The sequence below is a fragment of the Xiphophorus hellerii genome, chromosome 9, assembly GCF_003331165.1.
Source record: "Xiphophorus hellerii strain 12219 chromosome 9, Xiphophorus_hellerii-4.1, whole genome shotgun sequence".
Lineage (NCBI taxonomy): Eukaryota > Metazoa > Chordata > Actinopteri > Cyprinodontiformes > Poeciliidae > Xiphophorus > Xiphophorus hellerii.
Genome location: NC_045680.1, coordinates 13,057,089 through 13,075,999, shown reverse-complemented (window position 1 = coordinate 13,075,999; position 18,911 = coordinate 13,057,089). Strand labels below are relative to the sequence as shown.

The following is an 18,911-nucleotide window of genomic DNA, read 5'->3' as shown; positions in this document are numbered from 1 at the left end:
GAAACCAATTACATTTCCCCAGACCAACAATTTTCTTTAATATTATTTACCAGGGCCATACACATCTTATAATAATTTTCTTCATCTATGAGTTTTGCATCTTTAACAAATAAATAAAATGAAGACCAAACCTCCTCAATTTTTTCTTGCTGCTCTTTTTGCATGTATGTTATCATTTTCAACGGAAAAGTTATTAACATTTGTCTAATCTAAAATGTGACATGCAGACTATCAGTTCTTTTCCAAAAGAGTGCAATACATTTTTTTGGCATACAAGAGACACATATCTATCAAAATATGCTTGTATCTATGACCACTGGGATATAGACTCAAGATAAATAGAGCAGGGTCCATTAAAAAAATCTTTTGAAATAATTCTTGCTGTTATTTTCCTAGCCTCCTCTCCAAGAGCTGGTTTTGTTACATTGCCATAACCATTGTAATAGTGTCCCTTTCTCCACCATGCATTTTGTAAACAAATCAAAAGATATTAGGGTTAAATTTATTTGGTTTTACAGGTGTGATGTATTTTCTCATAGTCCATTAGTACTGTCATTATCTAAATTTTGTACTAATGGATTGCATGTGAGCTTTGGTGCAAGTTAAACTCCACTTCTCAGTGGTAATTTCCACTCCTAATTCTTCACTCCATTTTGTCAGAATTATATCACAATTTTCTAATGAAGTTGACATTAATAGATTATAAAGTTCTGATAAAACTTATAAAAATTGTTTTTTTTTTTAAATAAAAGCCTCTATTTGTTTGGTTAAAATGGGCTTTTATTTCTTCTTTTTTTATTTTTAGCTTAACATGGTCTTTATTCGTTTAGACTAAAATAGCAGTGCATTCAGTGCCCCGCATGCATGTGTCTGCCTTTTTGTGTTGTGACTGTCAATGAATCTATGTGTGTGTTTGTGTGTGTGTTTGTGTCAGAGAGACAGAACTTAGCAACAGTGGCAGAAACTACAATCAGCCAGAACCGTGAACACTGAACGAGCTCCAGGAGAAACCTCCGACATCTAGTTTGGGATTCAAACAACTCAGTGAGCGCTTTTCATCCTAAAAACTTTGGATCACTCTTTTTTTGCTGTATTTTTCTGTAGTTTTGAGTGGATTTAAGATGGAGAAGTAAAATGGTGAGGAAGAAAAAACTACTGGTGTTTGAGTAAGTATGAACTTTCTAAGCCTTTACAATACACTGCTAACATAGAAACAAGCTTATTATCATGTAAGTACATATAGTTTATATGTTTCTCTTTTTTTTTTACATCAGTAGATTACTTTCTGAAGCTGGTAGAGTTATGCTTTGATAATTAATTCATGGCCTTTATGCAGCTTCACCGTCATAAATAAATCATGCGATGGACATACTCTCTGCTCCCCCAGGGAGATATACATTTCCCCTCATTCATAGGCAACTTTGATCCAATTTACATTTTTTTGATCACCAAACCTTTGATACTCATTTTCTCACCTGGTAAAACTGACAACAAAAAAATACACAACTGAAAACAATTTAACTTCACGAGGCACTTGTTCCTTCAGTGAAAAACAACCTGAATTCAGTAATTTTTCCCTCAGTTTCCACATTGTGCTGGTGCTATTGTAGCAGAACAGGCAACACAGGAGCTCATATGTGTATTGTGTGTGTTTGTGTGTGAGTGACCGAGCTGCTGTGTTCTCTAAGTGACCTCTGTGGTGTACCATTTATGTAGCATTCTCTTTCACAACAACATTTTTGTCGTTTCCTCATTCCTGTCACATTTAACCAAAACCTAAATTAAAATGTAAGAATTTTAAAAATTTAGAAATTCATTTGAAGATTTCCAACCATCTGATTGGTTGGAAATCTTGTCTTCTTTTGTCTGCAGAATTTGTGGAAGCATGATGTGGGATGGATAAACAACAACCAAACTCTGCTGTAAGTACACTGAACGTCTGTCACGAAAAAAAAGACGATTTTAGGGCCAGTTGCAACATGTGGCTCACAATAACTTTACTGTTAGTGTCATACTGTATGAATAATCATCTCATATTAACATTTACAGTCATATTCAATAAATTAGAATACAGGTTCCGATGAGGCTCGTATGTCAGATAAAGCACCTTTTGAAAATACTTTTAAGACCCTAAAAAACCCCAATTTCTGTATTGAGAATGTTTTTTAATCGGTTTGATGTCATATTCTAATCTTAAATATCATATTTCATTACATGATTTCTTGCTTACAAGAAATCACATAAGCAAGAAATTATGATTTCATGCATATGTAAAAAAAAAAAGTAATCTTTACTTATGTAAAGATTTTTTCACAAAAGTAAAAAAAAATCTTTAAAATATGAATCTGTCTGGAATTAATCTACATAATGTGTTTACTGAAATACATAAACTTCTCATTAATATTCTAATTTAGCTGTAGCTGACCAGGGCAGATAGTGTGCTCACTTGCACACTTTTAGCTACCCCTTTCATAGAGGGAGGGAGCTGTCAAAAAAGAACATTTCAAAATAAAATAAGGTCTCCCTGTCACACCTCTGGATATCAACAAGTTCAAAAACCTGAGAGCGGATCTGAAGGCCACTCTTACTAAAGAGCACAAATGGAGTGAAATTGACAACCTCCCCAAATCCAACAATTTTTTTTTTAAACATGGAGTGTCATTCCCAACACGTACGTAAACATGAAAAAGTATACGTTTGGAGTCCTGACCCTGAGCTTTCTGAGCCCTCTGCTGACCCTCAACCTGGTGACCTCATTGAGATATTCAGACCAGCATAGGCTACCAGCACTGGGCTCTCTACCTGGGAGATGGTTACATCATCAACTTAACTGCTATTGGTCAGTAGACAAAGACAAATCCCAGTGTTCCTACAACTAACCTGAGTAAAACTCTGTCCTTTGTCCCTCAAATATGAAAAACCTGCTTTTAACAGTAAAGTTCCTCTGTATTAAGTAGACTCAACAGATGTAAACATGAAAAAGTATGCGTTTGGAGTCCTATCCATCTTTGGGTAAACATACTTATGCTAGCAAGTTTTCTCAAGTATGAACATTAAAAAGTTCAAATATTGCTCCCGCCTCACAAATGAGAGCCTACAGTCCTGCCTAAAGTCACATCTTACAGCCCCGACATATAGGGAAGATCTGAGGCGAACTACAGGAACAGAAATCACATTAAACAGTTGAGAACACTAACATTTAATAGGCTATTATTTTTCAGAAAAAAAAAAAAATTATTTCAGACCTGAAGCTGATGTAATTCTTTTTTTTTTTAATATTCAGGTGCTTTGGTTAATTGCAGGCCACAAAAATTACCCAATCGAGGACGACAGCACACTGAACTGGACTTGTCACAAAAGTTCCTAATTTTATGTAAATCTTTTAAAGCATCTAAACTGTGGCTTTGTGTTTTATTTATACTAAAGTGTGCTTGTTTTCATTTTAATTTTAAACAAATATGGGAAGAACTCAAATAGGCCTGCATAGTTCAGTGTTTAATTAATTTCAGAATAGGCCTACTCATGCATGGTGCACTTTTGTTGGTTGTGTTCCATTGTTATAACATGTAAAAAATAAAATGGAATAAAAAATGTCAACTTTTAATTTTTTTATAAGCTGTGTTACGTTTTGCGGCTCTAGACTATTTTTCTTTTGTGAAGGAGGCGACAAAATGGCTCTTTTGACAGTAAAGTTGTTTTATTTACCAAGACAGTCTTTTTGTGACACAAAAACGGTAATTTGTGAAAATAATTGTCTTTTCTGCTCTGTGTATTAGATGGCCTCTAATGACCCTGAGCTTTCTGAGCCCTCTGCTGACCCTCAACCTGGTGACCTCATTGAAATATTCAGACCAGCATACCAGCACTGGGCTCTCTACCTGGGAGATGGTTACATCATCAACTTAACTCCTGTTGGTCAGTAGACAGTGACAAATCCCAGTGTTCCTATAGCTTAACTTGAGTAAAACTCTGCCCTTCGTCCCTCAAATTTGAAACACCTGCTTTTAACAATAGAGTTCCTCTGCATCACATACACTCAACAGATATAAAGCAGGGTCAGTCATGGCTTAGCTAAAAGTTGATTTTCTGCCTGGGGGCAGAGCTATGAAAATGGATGCAAAAGAATAGAGACCTAGGGCATAGGTATAGCTTCCTGCAGGTATGCAAACATACAGTCAGAGCTACAATGCAGTAATTTACAAAAAAAATCTTCTGCAAGATGTGAAGATTTATGTTCACAACATATCTGCACTTTATGTGATAGAGTTTGAGCTATTTTAAAAATAAGAAATTCAGAAATGCAGAGAAGGTAGCAAACCCATCCATCCATCCATCCATCCATCTTCTTCCGCTTATCCGAGGTCGGGTCGCGGGGGTAGCAGCTTCAGAAGGGAGGCCCAGACTTCCCTCTCCCCAGCCACTTCTTCTAGCTCCTCCGGGGGAATCCCGAGGCGTTCCCAGGCCAGCCGAGAGACATAGTCCCTCCAGCGTGTCCTGGGTCTTCCCCGGGGCCTCCTCCCGGTGGGACGTGCCCGGAACACCTCACCAGGGAGGCGTCTAGGAGGCATCCTGACCAGATGCCCGAGCCACCTCAACTGGCTCCTCTCGATGTGAAGGAGCAGCGGCTCTACTCTGAGTCCCTCCCGGATGACTGAGCTTCTCACCCTATCTCTAAGGGAGAGCCCAGCCACCCTACGGAGAAAACCCATTTCGGCCGCTTGTATCCGCGATCTCGTTCTTTCGGTCATGACCCAAAGCTCATGACCATAGATGAGGGTGGGAACGTAGATCGACCGGTAAATCGAGAGCTTCGCTTTTTGGCTCAGCTCTCTCTTCACCACGACGGACCGGTACAGCGCCCGCTTGACAGCAGACGCTGCGCCAATCCGCCTGTCGATCTCCCGCTCCCTTCTTCCCCCATTCGTGAACAAGATCCCGAGATACTTAAACTCCTCCACTTGGGGCAGGACACCCCCCCTGACCCGGAGAAGGCACTCTACCCTTTTCCGGCTCAAGACCATGGCCTCGGATTTGGAGGCACTGATCCTCATCCCGGCCGCGTCACACTCGGCTGCGAACCGCTCCAGCGAGAGCTGCAGATCACGATCTGATGAAGCCAAAAGGACCACATCGTCTGCAAAAAGCAGAGATGAGATCCTAAGGCCACCAAATCGGATCCCCTCAACACCTTGGCTGCGCCTAGAAATTCTGTCCATGAAAGTGATGAACAGAATCGGTGACAAAGGGCAGCCCTGGCGGAGTCCAACTCTCACCGGAAACGAGCCCGACTTACTGCCGGCAATGCGGACCAGACTCTGACACCGGTCATACAGGGACCTGACAGCCCGTATCAAAGGGCCCGGTACCCCATACTCCCGGAGAACCCCCCACAGGGCTCCCCGAGGGACACGGTCGAACGCCTTCTCCAGGTCCACAAAACACATGTAGACTGGTTGGGCGAACTCCCATGCACCCTCCAGGACCCTGCCGAGGGTGTAGAGCTGGTCCAGCGTTCCACGACCAGGACGAAAACCACACTGCTCTTCCTGAATCCGAGGTTCGACTATCCGACGGACCCTCCTCTCCAGGACCCCTGAATAGACCTTGCCAGGGAGGCTTAAGAGTGTGACCCCTCTATAATTGGAGCACACCCTCCGGTCCCCCTTTTTGAACAGGGGGACCACCACCCCAGTCTGCCAATCCAGGGGAACTGCCCCCGATGTCCATGCGACATTGCAGAGTCGCGTCAACCAACACAACCCTACAACATCCAGAGCCTTAAGAAACTCCGGGCGGATCTCATCCACCCCCGGGGCCCTGCCACCGAGGAGCTTTTTAACCACCTCGGCGACCTCGTCCCCAGAGATTGGAGAGCCTAACCCAGAGTCCCCAGGCTCCGCTTCCTCAGTGGAAGGCATGTTGGTGGGATTGAGGAGGTCTTCGAAGTACTCTGCCCACCGGCCCACAACGTCCCGAGTAGAGGTCAGCAGCACACCATCCCCACTATAAACAGTGTTGGTGCTGCACCGCTTCCCCCCCCTGAGACGCCGGATGGTGGACCAGAATCGCCTCGAAGCCGTACGGAAGTCTTTCTCCATGGCCTCTCCAAACTCCTCCCACGCCCGGGTTTTTGCCTCAGCAACCGCCCGAGCCGCATGCCGCTTCGCCCGCCGGTACCCATCAGCTGCTTCCGGAGTCCCACAGGCCAAAAAGGCCCGATAGGACTCCTTCTTCAGCCTGACGGCATCCCTCACCGAAGGTGTCCACCAGCGGGTTCGAGGGTTGCCGCCGCGACAGGCACCGACAACCTTGCGGCCACAGCTCCGATCGGCCGCCTCGACAATGGAGGCACGGAACACGGTCCACTCAGACTCCATGTCCCCCACCTCCCCCGGGACGTGTTCGAAGTTTTGCCGGAGATGGGAGTTAAAGCTCCGTCTCACAGGGGATTCCGCCAGACGTTCCCAGCAGACCCTCACAACACGTTTGGGCCTGCCAGGTCTGACCGGCTTTCGCCCCCACCACCGGAGCCAACTCACCACCAGGTAGTGGTCAGTGGACAGCTCCGCACCTCTCTTCACCCGAGTGTCCAAGACATACGGCCGCAGATCCGATGAAACGATGACAAAGTCGATCATCGAACTGCGGCCTAGGGTGTCCTGGTGCCAAGTGCACATATGGACACCCTTATGCTTGAACATGGTGTTCGTTATGGACAATCCATGGCGAGCACAGAAGTCCAGCAACAGAACACCGCTCGAGTTCAGGTCGGGCGGGCCGTTCCTCCCAACCACGCCCCTCCAGGTCTCACTGTCATTGCCCACGTGAGCGTTGAAGTCCCCCAGCAGAACAAGGGAGTCCCCAGGAGGAGCACTCTCCAGTACCCCCTCTAAGGACTCCAAAAAGGGTGGGTAATCTGAACTGTCGTTCGGCCCGTAAGCACAAACGACAGTCAGAACCCGTCCCCCCACCCGTAGGCGGAGGGATGCTACCCTCTCGTTCACCGGGGTAAACCCCAACGTACAGGCGCCGAGATGGGGAGCAACAAGTATGCCCACTCCTGCCCGACGCCTCTCACCTTGGGCAACTCCAGAGTGGAAGTATGTCCAGCCCCTCTCAAGGAGACTGGTTCCAGAACCAGAGCCGTGCGTCGAGGTGAGACCGACTATTTCTAGCCGGAACCTCTCGACCTCACGCACTAGCTCCGGCTCCTTCCCCACCAGAGAGGTGACATTCCACGTCCCAAGAGCCAGTTTCTGCAACCGAGGATCGGACCGCCAGGGTCCCCTCCCTCTGCTGCCACCCATCCCACACTGCACCCGACCCCTTTGGCCCCTCCCACGGGTGGTGGGCCCATGGGAGGGGGGGCCCATGTTTCCTCTTCGGGCTGAGCCCGGCCGGGCTCCATGGGTAAAAGCCCGGCCACCAGACGCTCGCCATCGTGCCCCCCCTCCAGGCCTGGCTCCAGAGTGGGGCCCCGGTGACCCGCGTCCGGGCGAGGGAACACCAAGTCCAAAGTTTTCCTTCATCATTGGGGTCTTTGGGCTGCTCTTTGTCTGGTCCCTCACCTAGGACCTGTCTGCCTTGGGTGACCCTACCAGGGGCATGAAGCCCCAGACAGCATAGCTCCTAGGATCATTGGGACACTCAAACCCCTCCACCACGATAAGGTGGCAGCCCATGGAGGAGAGGTAGCAAACCGAGAATCAAATTATGGTGAAAGTTTCTACTATAAATAACAGATCCAGGAGGAGGTATTTAAATCCACTTCACACTTTTGAAAAAAAAAAAAGAGTTTCTGCTTATTGTGGATACTTGTTAAATATTATCCCAAAGCAATATCAAATCTTTTCATCTCTATTGTTAGTAATGGAAAACAACCATTATAATCCTATTTTTTTCCCTTTTAAGTTGCTTTAACAAGCTGCAAGAACTGCTTTTTTTCCTATCTTGAGATATGAGGTTCAAAACTCAGTGACGTTTTGATAACTGTAACAAACATTTCTCCATTTTTTTACTTCTAATGATAAAAAAATGGTGTCTCACACAGATGAGAGCCAGGCAGCCACCATGTCCAGCGTCAAGTCTGTGTTCAGCAGGAAGGCTGTGGTGCGCATGCAGCTGCTGAAAGAGGTGGTGGGAAACGATTCGTACCGCATCAACAACAAGTATGATGACAACCACACACCTCTGCCTGTCCGTGAGATCATCCAGCGAGCTGAAGTCCTCATCGACCAGGAGGTGTCCTATGACCTGCTGGGGAGCAACTGCGAGCACTTTGTGACCCTTCTACGCTACGGGGAAGGGGTTTCTGAGCAGGTCCATGACTGTTTGCTTTGCTTTTTTCTAATGTGCCATCAGAGCATCATTGACACATTTAACTCCTTAGACAATGCCTGATGAATAGTTTCTTCTTGCGGCCATTCTTCGTTTCTTTTTTTAAATTTTTTTTTTTACAAGAAATAAGTTCATGCCTCTCGAAACATTGACAATGGTTGTATTTCCTCAAATTGAAATACTGTGAAAAAAGTTCCCAAGAAACTTTCTAAAATGATCTTGATCAAATCTTTAGGGAATCAGAGGGTCTTTTAGATTTCTCTTCTGACCTTCGCACTCATTTTCATTACAGTGAATGATAAGACACTGTATTGTGCAGCATGGGCTTAAAAAACTGAAGGAGATAGACAGTAAAGAGGGGGAGAAGGAGCTTTTAGGCATCTTCAAAAAATTCAGAAAATTTTTTTTATCAAGGCATCTTTCTTTTGGAAGAAAATAATTGGTCTTTTGTAATCAAGTGGAGAGGTCAGCCATTTTGTTTATAAGAAGCATGCAGGGAAAAGCTGGATATTATCCATTTGTTTGTACGTTTACACTTTACATTTATATTAATGGCACAGAACTGATGTATACGGTTTCTCTTAACTTTAGTTTGAGTAAGTTTTATAAATGATTCTTTTAGTTTCATTTAGCAGTAGTAGTTTAGATAGTAGTTTAGATAGTAGTAGTTTAGATAATAATCATGGAAGGCAATTAATTGTATAATATTATGGGTTCATTTTTATGTTTTTATTTACAGTTAAACAAATTTGTCCTGGAAACATTGTTAATGAAGATGAAGACAAACTGATGTCAACTTTACTTTCATGTCTGAGTTGTTCGATTTTTGCAATACTCAGGACACTCGTTTAGCTACCTGTCACTTCACGTAGCTCTATGTGTATGGGGACAGAATATGCAGTACTACTAATTCAAAATAAAGTGTGAGTTTGGTCATGCTGAGTCCACGTCCTGTACTCTTCCTTGTCTCTGCAGGCTTCACGGGCCATGGGGGCCATCAGTCTGGTGACGGCAGCAGCCAGTGCCTTCTCTGTCCTGGGGCTGATCAACACACGGTCCAGAAACAGGCCTTTCTGAATTCTGAGATCTGCACTGCAGGCTGTTGTTCCCCAGCGTTCATGCAACTGTAATAAAAGAATGTGAAAACAAAAATGAACTGATGCTAATTTTTGTGCAACTCATATATTCTTCACGTATCTCTACGTGTATGGGGAAAGAATAGTGAAAAAGCAGCATCACGTCAGTCAGAATGGTATGGAAGCGTTTGGGAGAATGTTACTGGACATCTGAAATGATTGAAAAGGCTCTTTTGGACAAATTAGAGAGATTTCTTACTGAGGATTAGACAGACTTTCCCACTCAGAGAAAACCACTGCACATGTATTGGACCGTCGCCTGCGAGTAAAAGGGGGAGGCGATGGCTGACAGCTGTACCCGAAACACGTAATTAGTAAGTCACGTCAAAAAAGCGCAATGCGACTTGGATGTAACGTGTAATGCAACGCTTTATAGAAATGTAGTAAAATATAAATTACAGATACTTACTGTAAAAGTATGATGTAGTCAAGTAAAAGTCGAAAGTATGCACGATTAAATCTACTTAAGTAAAGTACAGATACATGAAAAATGTATTTAAGTACAGTAACGAAGTACTTCTACTTCGTTTCATCCCACCACGGAATGTAGTCAACTATTTGGCATAAGTACAGAAACAGTAAGAACAGTAACCCAACCAGAAGCGCTTTTTATAGAAGTTGGGTTGCATTATACAAAGCTGACAGCAGGTGGTGCCATCTTCTCTGAACGACAGGGAAACACCAGAAGAAGAAGAAGAAGAGAGCGTGACGTTAAACATCTGCGCAGGGACACTCACACGTGTTGTTTTCATGAGTTTGGGACAGTTGTGACTTTTCAGCACCGGAGTCCAGTTTTAACAAACCAGGATAAAGATGGGGAAGAAATTAAAAGTAGGAAAGACGAGGAAAGACAAATTCTACCATCTTGCGAAAGAAACAGGTACCGTAATGTTAGTAGAAAACACCAGAGGCAGAGACTCGTTGGTCGGTGTTAGCATTAGCTCTTGGTTAAGCTTTAGATTTTAGAAGATTTTATTGTTACATAAGGTTCGTTTTTCGTTGTCTTCAGGTTATCGGTCTCGGTCTTCCTTCAAACTCATCCAGTTGAACCGTAAGTTCCAGTTTCTGCAGAAAGCGAGGGCTCTGGTGGATTTGTGCGCTGCTCCTGGAGGATGGTGAGCAGCCTGACTACTTTTATCTCCAACATTACAATATCTTCAGACAGAGTGTGAAACACGACTGAGCTGTCTGAATAAAGGAAAGATAATTATCTGCATTTGACTAACCAGAACGATCCCTGGCATCGCAAAGATTTTGTGATTCAAAAGAGCAAAGTACAAAATTTAGGCATTTGAGTAGAATTTTTCTAGTTGTATGTCAAAACAAATAATTTAAAAAATCATCACATGACCTTTCAATGATGTTAAGATCATGTATGTAAAGTGTAAGCTTGAAATGAATACTGTTGGACTTTTGTACAGAAACCTTTTAAATAATGGCATAGATTTGCATTTAATAAAATAAAGATTGCTGAATAATCTAATTATGATTGGAAATGTAATTTCCAGGTTGCAGGTAGCATCAAAGTTTATGCCTGTTTCAAGTCTCATCATTGGTGAGTATAGTGTTAATTTAATTCAATATCTGTGTGCTTGGTATGACAACTAAAATTGTCTGTGTTCCTGTCAGGTGTCGATTTGGTCCCCATTAAGCCCATTCCCAACGTGGTGACACTGCAAGAAGACATCACGACTGATAAGTGCAAACAGGTGTGAATGCCACTCAGTTTTTTTTCTACTAAACAATGAGTGCACTTTAAAACTGTCCTACTGTGTTAGAGAGTGGAGTTTGTTTGTTTGAGATGTTTTCTATTTCTCGATCAGGCTCTCCGTAAGGAGCTTCAAACTTGGAAAGCAGATGTGGTGTTAAATGACGGAGCCCCAAATGTGGGAACCAACTGGCAGCACGATGCCTTTTCCCAGGGTAAGATAAACAAAAACATTGATTAAATTGTTCATTTCTCCTTTTGAACTAGATTTAAAAATCTCTCCTTTTCCTCCTCAGCTCACCTGACCCTCATGGCTCTGAAGCTGGCCTGTGAGTTTCTGACCAAAGGCGGCACTTTCATCACAAAGGTTTTCCGCTCCAAAGACTATCAGCCGCTGCTGTGGATCTTCCAGCAGTTCTTCAAGAAGGTGCAGGCCACTAAGCCTCAAGCATCCAGAAACGAGTCGGCAGAAATCTTTGTTGTCTGTCAAGGTAGGTGACGGCTACAGATGTGACTGAAACATGTGTTCTGATTTTAATATATTTAGTTATTTGAAAGGTTAGGACTTACCTTGACAGCCTTTTCAGCCATTCTGACGCAGTCTATAAATGGAGGAAATAAAAAAAACAACTAGTTGACGGTTATAAGAAACATCTCAGAAGTTTTTTCAGATCAGAAGGGAAACATTAATTATAAATGGTGTCCGGTGTTTTTCTCAATTGAAAAACTCATTTTTTGTTGATATTAGCAAGGTTAATTGCTAACAGGTGTGAATGCCTGTAATTAAATTTCCTTCTACCCTGAGATAAAAAAAAACAATTTAAACATTGACGTGCTAACATTAAATAATTTAAAGTTCAATTTTTTTAATTATTTTTCATTTTTTGGATAACTTTGTGTGTAAAAGCATTTCTGCATATCTAAAACAAGCTCTTGTTGTGTTGAATAGGTTACGTCGCCCCAGACAAAATCGACAGTAAATTCTTTGACCCCAAGCATGCCTTCAAAGAGGTGGAGGTGCAGGCCAAAACTGTGAAGGAGCTCGTCGCTGAGAAGAAGCCGAAGGCAAGCACAATTCACCTCTTTATATCAGCTTCATGTGTGTAAATATGTACATGGAACAATAAAAAATTATCCTGATGTAGATGAGATGTTGTGTTAGAAATGTACTGGGAAGCAAAGATCCCAGATATTTGACCTGCCATTGACCAAGCAGCTGTGTGCGTTCTAGGCGGAGGGATACACTGATGGTGATTTGACGCTGTACCACAGTTTTACAGTGACGTCTTTTCTAAAGGCCGAAAACCCTGTCGACTTTCTGGCAAAAGCCAGCGAGGTAAGATTGTTGCCATTACCTTCAACCTTTAAACAAACCTGTTCCTTTTTTAATTCTTCTGTGGAAGAATCATTTTAAGCAAACACAGCTGAAATTTACTCATTATTTGGCATGTTGCTTTTTTTTTATAAACAAAATGTCAAAACAGTTTTAAAAAGTTCGCAAAATTTATAAATTATTGATTATTTCCCTTTCTGGTCAAGGATAGAAACATGTCATGTTTCCAGACATTTTTACTCTTGTATGTTGCTGATCAGTAGAAATTTGAAATTTAAGTTAGAATATCAGGATATTCAGCATATCCTGATATCGTATATCAGGATATTTAAAAATAATAAATTCTTATCTTTCATTTGCAACATTATAGTATGAAGTTAAGATTATTCAGGTGTTGAAAAGACACTAAAGAAAATAATGGCACACCTGTCAGTGCTTCTTGATTTCATGCCAGTGTTTTAAACTGGATTGGTGGTTCTTAAACTATTTCAAACAGCCTTTATGACTCTGTACATCAAAAGTCAAGCTCATTGCTTTTGTTAGACTTAGACTTAGACTTAGACTTGTACTTTATTGATCCTTTGGGAAGACTCCCTCAGGAAATTGAAGTTACCAGCAGCTCCCAGGCAAAAAACAAAGTTAACACACAGTAAGCAAAAGTGCAAAAGAATACAAAATACAAATTAAATACTAAGGTACACACCAAATGTGAGTAACCAAAACCTTAAATTATGCAAGAAAAACCTTAAATTATGCAAGAAACAAGGAATAAGAATATAGAATATAAGAATATAAGTAAATATAAATACAACACAAAAAAAATATAAGAATTTGACGGATAGATTGACCAGTGATATCGTATTGCACTATGTGGTTTGACCTGATAAGTATGGAGAAAAATACAAGGGGTCACTACTCCTTCCACCCTCTGTCCTGTGTCACCTCCCCCCCCAATTTGTTATTATACTTGTGGGAACATATTTGTAATAAATTCATTTTACAATTAATTGTTCAGACAGGTCTAATGTCCAGAATCTTAAGAGTTATCAGGACAAATTAGAAATGTCTTATTAATGTCTGTGCTATAACATACATTAATAAGGTCATTAATGGGGTCAAAATATCTATTTTAACTCTTCTTCCGTTCTTTCAGATCACATTTGACAATCCACTCTTGGAATCTCACTCTGCCACCAGCAATGAAATAAAGGAGTGCTGTCGGGATATCAAAGTCCTGGGGCGCAAAGAACTCCGGTGGGTCATTTTATTTTGTCTTTATTGAGTGATTTTGATTCAACTATTGAAGTTAAAATTAAGATTAACACTTTTTAGTTCTTTGCATACATATAAAGAAACTTTAGAATAAATTTTAAAAAAGAACATGAGTATTTACAATTAAAGAATGGGACCAAAGTAAAACACGTAAGTGTCTAAAATAACTCAGACCAAGACACAGCCAAGTTTTGGTGCTTATTGCACTTCTTCACATTAATTTTAGCTAGCTAAACATGCACACTTCTTCTATTAAAATACATAATGAAATAATGCAGCTTAAATTTGCTCTGCTTTTGCATTGAAACCTTTGATTTCAAGATGTGTCATTACTGCACGATTACATAGGTGTTGTTTTTTCCTCCTCTGCCCTCATTAAGTTTGCTGCTGAGTTGGAGAGCAAAACTTAGACGATATCTAGCAAAGAAACTGAAGGAAGAGGCCAAGCAACTTGACCAGGAAATCAGGTAAACACGTTTACTCTGTTAAAACCACAAAATGAAGTTTTAATGAAATGTCACAGGGCATTTATAAAAACTCTGCCTTGTTTGTAGTTTAAGTTCAGATGAGGAGGGCATCAACTCAGAAGATGAATCTGGTATAAAGAAGAAAAAGAAAGAAAAAGTTGACGAGAACAAGGAAAAAGATGATGATGATGAGGAAGATGAAATGGAGAGAAAACTGGCTGACCTAAAAGCTCAGGAAGTGGCTGAGCTCAAACGGTTAGTTTTTACGTTTCAGGTGCAGCTTAACCTCAGTATATTTTGCTTTATTGCTATGATGTGTGTATATATCTTGAGCTTTGGTGCTTCATCAGGAAGAAGAGGAAGCTGCTGAAGGAGAGGAGGAAGCAGAGGGAGAGAGTGGAGCTGAAGATGGACCTGCCAGGTGTCTCCATCGCCAGCACCACCGACTCATCCTTGTTTTCCTTATCTTCTCTCAAGAAGCAGCAGGTTATGATCAAACACAATTAAGAACACTAATGAGCCAGTATAATTGTCAGCTCTTGTTCTCATTTCCACATTGAAGTGTGATCATGTTTTTCTAGTTGAATTAAAACCTTCTTTGATATTCTTCCTTCAGGTGCTGACTGATATCTCCAAAGGGGACATGGAGGCTGCGGGTGATCTGGGAGACGGAGACGATGACATCTACCTTTCAGATCAGGACGAAGATGTGGATGAAATTTCCCTGGCATCTGATTTGGATGAAGAGGATTTAGAAGAAGTGCAACAGAAACAAAAAGAGCTGGAAAAAAAAGCCCCGAAGAAGTAAGTGATGGATTTATCTTACAAGAAGACGTTACAGTGATCCCTTGGCTTTAAGGGAGACACAACCAGAAATGAAGAAATCTCATATTTTCAGCTTCGATTTAGATTAATAAACAAGTAAAGTTACTTATCATTCAAGAAAATCACTGAATGAAACACAGTCTAATAACAAATTATTAGCCTAAAATTATAAAGGAAATTGATGACTAAGCTCCTCACTCTTTGATTTCTAGAAAACCTCCCATCTTGTTGTGTAAATCTGTTTTGTCTTAACATTTTTTGTGTTAACAGCCTTCAATAGAAATATCTCAAAGAAAAATCAGATGATGCTTGTTTAAAACAGACAAGCAACAGTTATTCCTGATGCTGCTGAGACAAACATGTCATAATTTTTTATTATTTAGATTAATACAAAGTATTAAGGAAAAATATGGAATATATACATGTTAGAGTTTTCAAGTGTTTTAGTGTGCAACACATGCAATTAAAACTACAATAAACCACAGTGAAAGGTGTACTATGGCAACTATGACATTTGTTCTGAAATATTTTTCCTAATCCTAGTATTTATATCCCCAAAGTGTTTTTTGTTGTTGTTTTGTTTTTCTTTTTGGGGTCCATATTTTATTAGTAAACACGTAAAAGTAAAGATTGACGATCTCTTCACGATATGTTGTACGGCCCTAATTTCTATTTTTGCCATGTCTGATTCATGTTTTTAAAACATAGTTTGGTTTTGATAGAAAATAATCACCGTTCCTAATTTTATTACTCAGAGTGAAGTTTACTAAGGAAGCTGAGGAGGAAGAGGAACAGGATGGTGGCTTGCTGGTAGAACTGGAAGGAAAGAATGAAAAGTTGGAGCGAGAAACAAACATGTGGTTCAGCAAGGTTAGTCCATGCATGCATTTTTTCCTAATTCAACTTCTGTAAGTTTAAGTGCTTCTTCTGCATTTCACTTCAAATCACATTCCTTTGATTGGTTGTTTAAACCTATTTCACACTCAATCATATCTCGGTTTTTATCTTTGTTTTCGTTCCTTCTTCAGGGCATCTTTTCAGAAATTGACCTGGAAGGTGATGCAGAGAATGAACTCAAACAGACAGAGTGGCTCCAAACCAAACAGTCAGGTAAACAACCGTCTCCAATCCTTCATATCTCAGAATGTCTCATTTAAAATACCATGAAGAATGTTTGCAGATTTCTTTTGTTTTTGCTTTTTGGCCACATTTCACTATGAAAATAGCTTGAGTTATTTCAGTCTTCAAACTGTCATCACATTTATTTGCTTTACTAACTTTAGCACCAATATTAACTTTTCAACTCAACTTGACTGTGTTGTTTAATCTCCAATATTACATCTGTAAACTAGTGATTCCTGTTCAAAAACCTTTTTAAGTGGTGGAATTGATACAATTTTACTAATAGTGGGTCAAAATTTGTCTAGTGATGTAAAAGACTCATTACTAGTAATGGCCAAAAACAGCTTTTATATCTATTTTTTCCACATGGGGCCACATTAGTCTGAAGTACAACAGTTTGTGTTTATTCAGGTTATCTTTTTTTATTAAAGTGAAACTGCTGTGAAAACATACAGAAAAAAAATGTGACAGGTTACTATTTTACAGCTCTGTAAATCAGTTAAATCAGTTTTTTTGGTTTTGTAGGGAGAGGGAGAAAGAGGAAAGCTGAAGAAGAGAGTGAAGATAAAGTAGAAGAAGAGGAAGAAAAAGAGGAAGTTGCTCCTGCAGAGGTGGAAACTCCAGAACCGTCACAGGAAGCAGCAGAGGAAAGCGACTCGGACGACAGCAGCGATGATGAAAAGTAAAACTTGATTTTCTCTGACTGGGTTGTATTTCCTCCAAAATGTACAGAGTTAATGGAAGGACATTTTAAGCTTAAATAGTTGAGCACTGCTGCTGCAGCCAAAACGTCCACTGGTATGCAAGTCTCACTTATTTTGTTTCAGTGAGATTACAAAAATGAAGCAAGCCATGGGATCCGGAGGGGCAGCAGGAGGGGCTGAAGATGACAACTTCCAGGTCGTTCCTGTTGAAAGCACCAGTGAGTATAAAAGCCTCCATGAGAACAGAGAAATGTAAGCTTTGTGGGGGAAAGAGCATTTTATCTGGCCAGGACACAAGAAGTCAAATGCTGAAACCTTAGGTTTCTCCTACTGCAGAATTTGTTTAATAGTTGTTGAACTTTGTATTAAAAAATTTTCTTTTGGTTTTCAGGTAAAAAGGCCCGTATCCTGGACGCAGAGGGTCTGTCCCTCGGCTGTGAGATCGCTACATCCAAGAAGAAAGCCAGAGATCTGGTAGACTACTCTTTCCACAGGTAAATGTCTGCTTTTGGAAGTCATACTTCATAAATGTGCATACCTCTTCCAGCAGAGAATACACAAACCTATTATCATTATTCTTATTGCTGTTTCTTGATACATTAGACACAATATGAACTACACAGTTGGGTTGGATGAATTTTGAGTCCGTACAGAGGGGCTGATTGTTTCTGCTTTGCAGGTTTGCCAACTCTGACGAGCCATGGGAAGTACCGGAGTGGTTCCTGGATGATGAACGCAAACACAGGACACGACCGATGCCTGTCACCAAGGAGATGGTGGAGGAATACAAACAGAAATGGAAAGAGATCAATGCCCGGCCAATCAAGCGGGTGGCTGAAGCGAAGGCCAGGAAGAAGAGAAGGGTAAGAGAAAAACGCTGTGAAACTAGGTCAGATTGGGGATATACAGAAGGATTGAAATCATTATAATTTAGAAAATGGACAGAGATTAAGTCCAGTTTCTGTTGGATTCATCTAGATGCTGAAGAAGATGGAGCAAGCCAAGAAGAAGGCCGAGGCTGTCGTCAACACTGCCGACATTTCTGAAAGAGAGAAGATGGCTCAGCTGAAGAGGTTTGTTTTGACAACTGTGAGACTGGAGCTGCAGTTGTTTACTGGTTAATGCTAACTTAAAAAAATATATATATATACTAATCAAGTTTCTTTTTCCGTATTCTGTCAGTATCTACAAAAAAGCAGGCGTGAAAAAGGAAAAAAGAGAAGTAACATACTTGGTAGCCAAAAAAGGAGTTGGTAAGAAGGTGAGTCGGCCTCGTGGAGTGAAGGGACTCTTCAAAGTGGTGGACGGACGCATGAAGAAGGACATGCGGGGGGTGCAGAGGAAAGAACAGCGAGGGAGAGGAAAAGGAGGAAAAGGAGGAAAAGGAAAAGGACGACAGCCTAAAGGTGGTAAAGGGAAGAGAGGAAAATAAATATAAACTTTCTCCTTCTCTTTGACACATACGCATCAAGCTTCTCTGTGACAAACACGTGAACTGGAGTTTATTTTTAAATACTGTTTTCAGGTAAATATGACTGAAAGAGTATTTAAGCCTTGGAGACTTTGGACCTGTTCTGGTGGTGTTTAAGCTGATGTTACTTGTACATCTTTTTTAAAGATGATTTTCCTTCCAGCAGATGAACTGCAGTTTATCCTAACTACAGTAAATGCATTCATGATGTTTTGTAAATATTTACAATTTGACAATAAATGTCTTACTCAGACTAGTTGGTATATGCTTGTTTTTATCTTCACGTTTTGTTTTATATTTGGTTTAGACAGATCTGTAGGTCCGAGGTCTTTAAAGGTTTGGAAAAGTATGACATTTGCAATGCTGTAAGAACAACAATCACTAACAGAATTCTTCAGTTTTTACTTTTTTGTCACATTGTAAAATCATTGAACAAACTTTAATTCAAGGTAGATAATCAGATTAAATGCAAAATACAGTTTTCAAATGATCATGAAACTATTTTTTGCTATAAAATATTGCAGATAGTCGCCACA

At 41.0% G+C, this 18,911-nt stretch overlaps 2 protein-coding genes across 2 annotated transcripts; both read left to right on the top strand.

The window, feature by feature from the left end:
* The first annotated feature begins 939 nt into the window (after positions 1–939).
* On the top strand, positions 940–9,489 carry plaat1 (phospholipase A and acyltransferase 1). Its single transcript, XM_032572857.1, has 5 exons — positions 940–1,166; positions 1,873–1,922; positions 3,777–3,915; positions 8,051–8,319; positions 9,313–9,489. Exons 2-5 carry the CDS (start codon positions 1,896–1,898, stop codon positions 9,412–9,414), a joined length of 537 nt encoding a protein of 178 aa, XP_032428748.1. The 5' UTR covers positions 940–1,166; positions 1,873–1,895; the 3' UTR covers positions 9,415–9,489.
* A 671-nt stretch (positions 9,490–10,160) lies between these two features.
* Positions 10,161–18,631, top strand: ftsj3 (FtsJ RNA 2'-O-methyltransferase 3). Its single transcript, XM_032573069.1, has 21 exons — positions 10,161–10,353; positions 10,483–10,588; positions 10,982–11,028; positions 11,103–11,182; positions 11,297–11,396; positions 11,478–11,672; positions 12,131–12,246; positions 12,413–12,517; positions 13,668–13,768; positions 14,167–14,253; positions 14,341–14,508; positions 14,604–14,739; positions 14,870–15,057; positions 15,834–15,948; positions 16,107–16,188; positions 16,726–16,882; positions 17,028–17,122; positions 17,296–17,398; positions 17,584–17,767; positions 17,883–17,977; positions 18,087–18,631. The coding sequence occupies exons 1-21, from the start codon at positions 10,287–10,289 to the stop codon at positions 18,334–18,336; spliced, it is 2,577 nt and encodes an 858-aa protein (XP_032428960.1). The 5' UTR covers positions 10,161–10,286; the 3' UTR covers positions 18,337–18,631.
* The last annotated feature ends 280 nt before the right edge of the window (positions 18,632–18,911 follow it).

Coding starts and splice junctions, on each gene's coding strand:
- plaat1 (XM_032572857.1), top strand. CDS start 1,896: ATGGATAAACAACAACCAAACTCTGCT. Junction 3,916..8,050: donor CATCAACTTAACTCCTGTTG/GTCAGTAGACAG, acceptor TGTCTCACACAG/ATGAGAGCCAGGCAGCCACC. Junction 8,320..9,312: donor GGGAAGGGGTTTCTGAGCAG/GTCCATGACTGT, acceptor TTGTCTCTGCAG/GCTTCACGGGCCATGGGGGC.
- ftsj3 (XM_032573069.1), top strand. CDS start 10,287: ATGGGGAAGAAATTAAAAGTAGGAAAGACGAGGAAAGACAAATTCTAC. Junction 13,769..14,166: donor CTGGGGCGCAAAGAACTCCG/GTGGGTCATTTT, acceptor GCCCTCATTAAG/TTTGCTGCTGAGTTGGAGAG. Junction 17,399..17,583: donor GTAGACTACTCTTTCCACAG/GTAAATGTCTGC, acceptor TCTGCTTTGCAG/GTTTGCCAACTCTGACGAGC.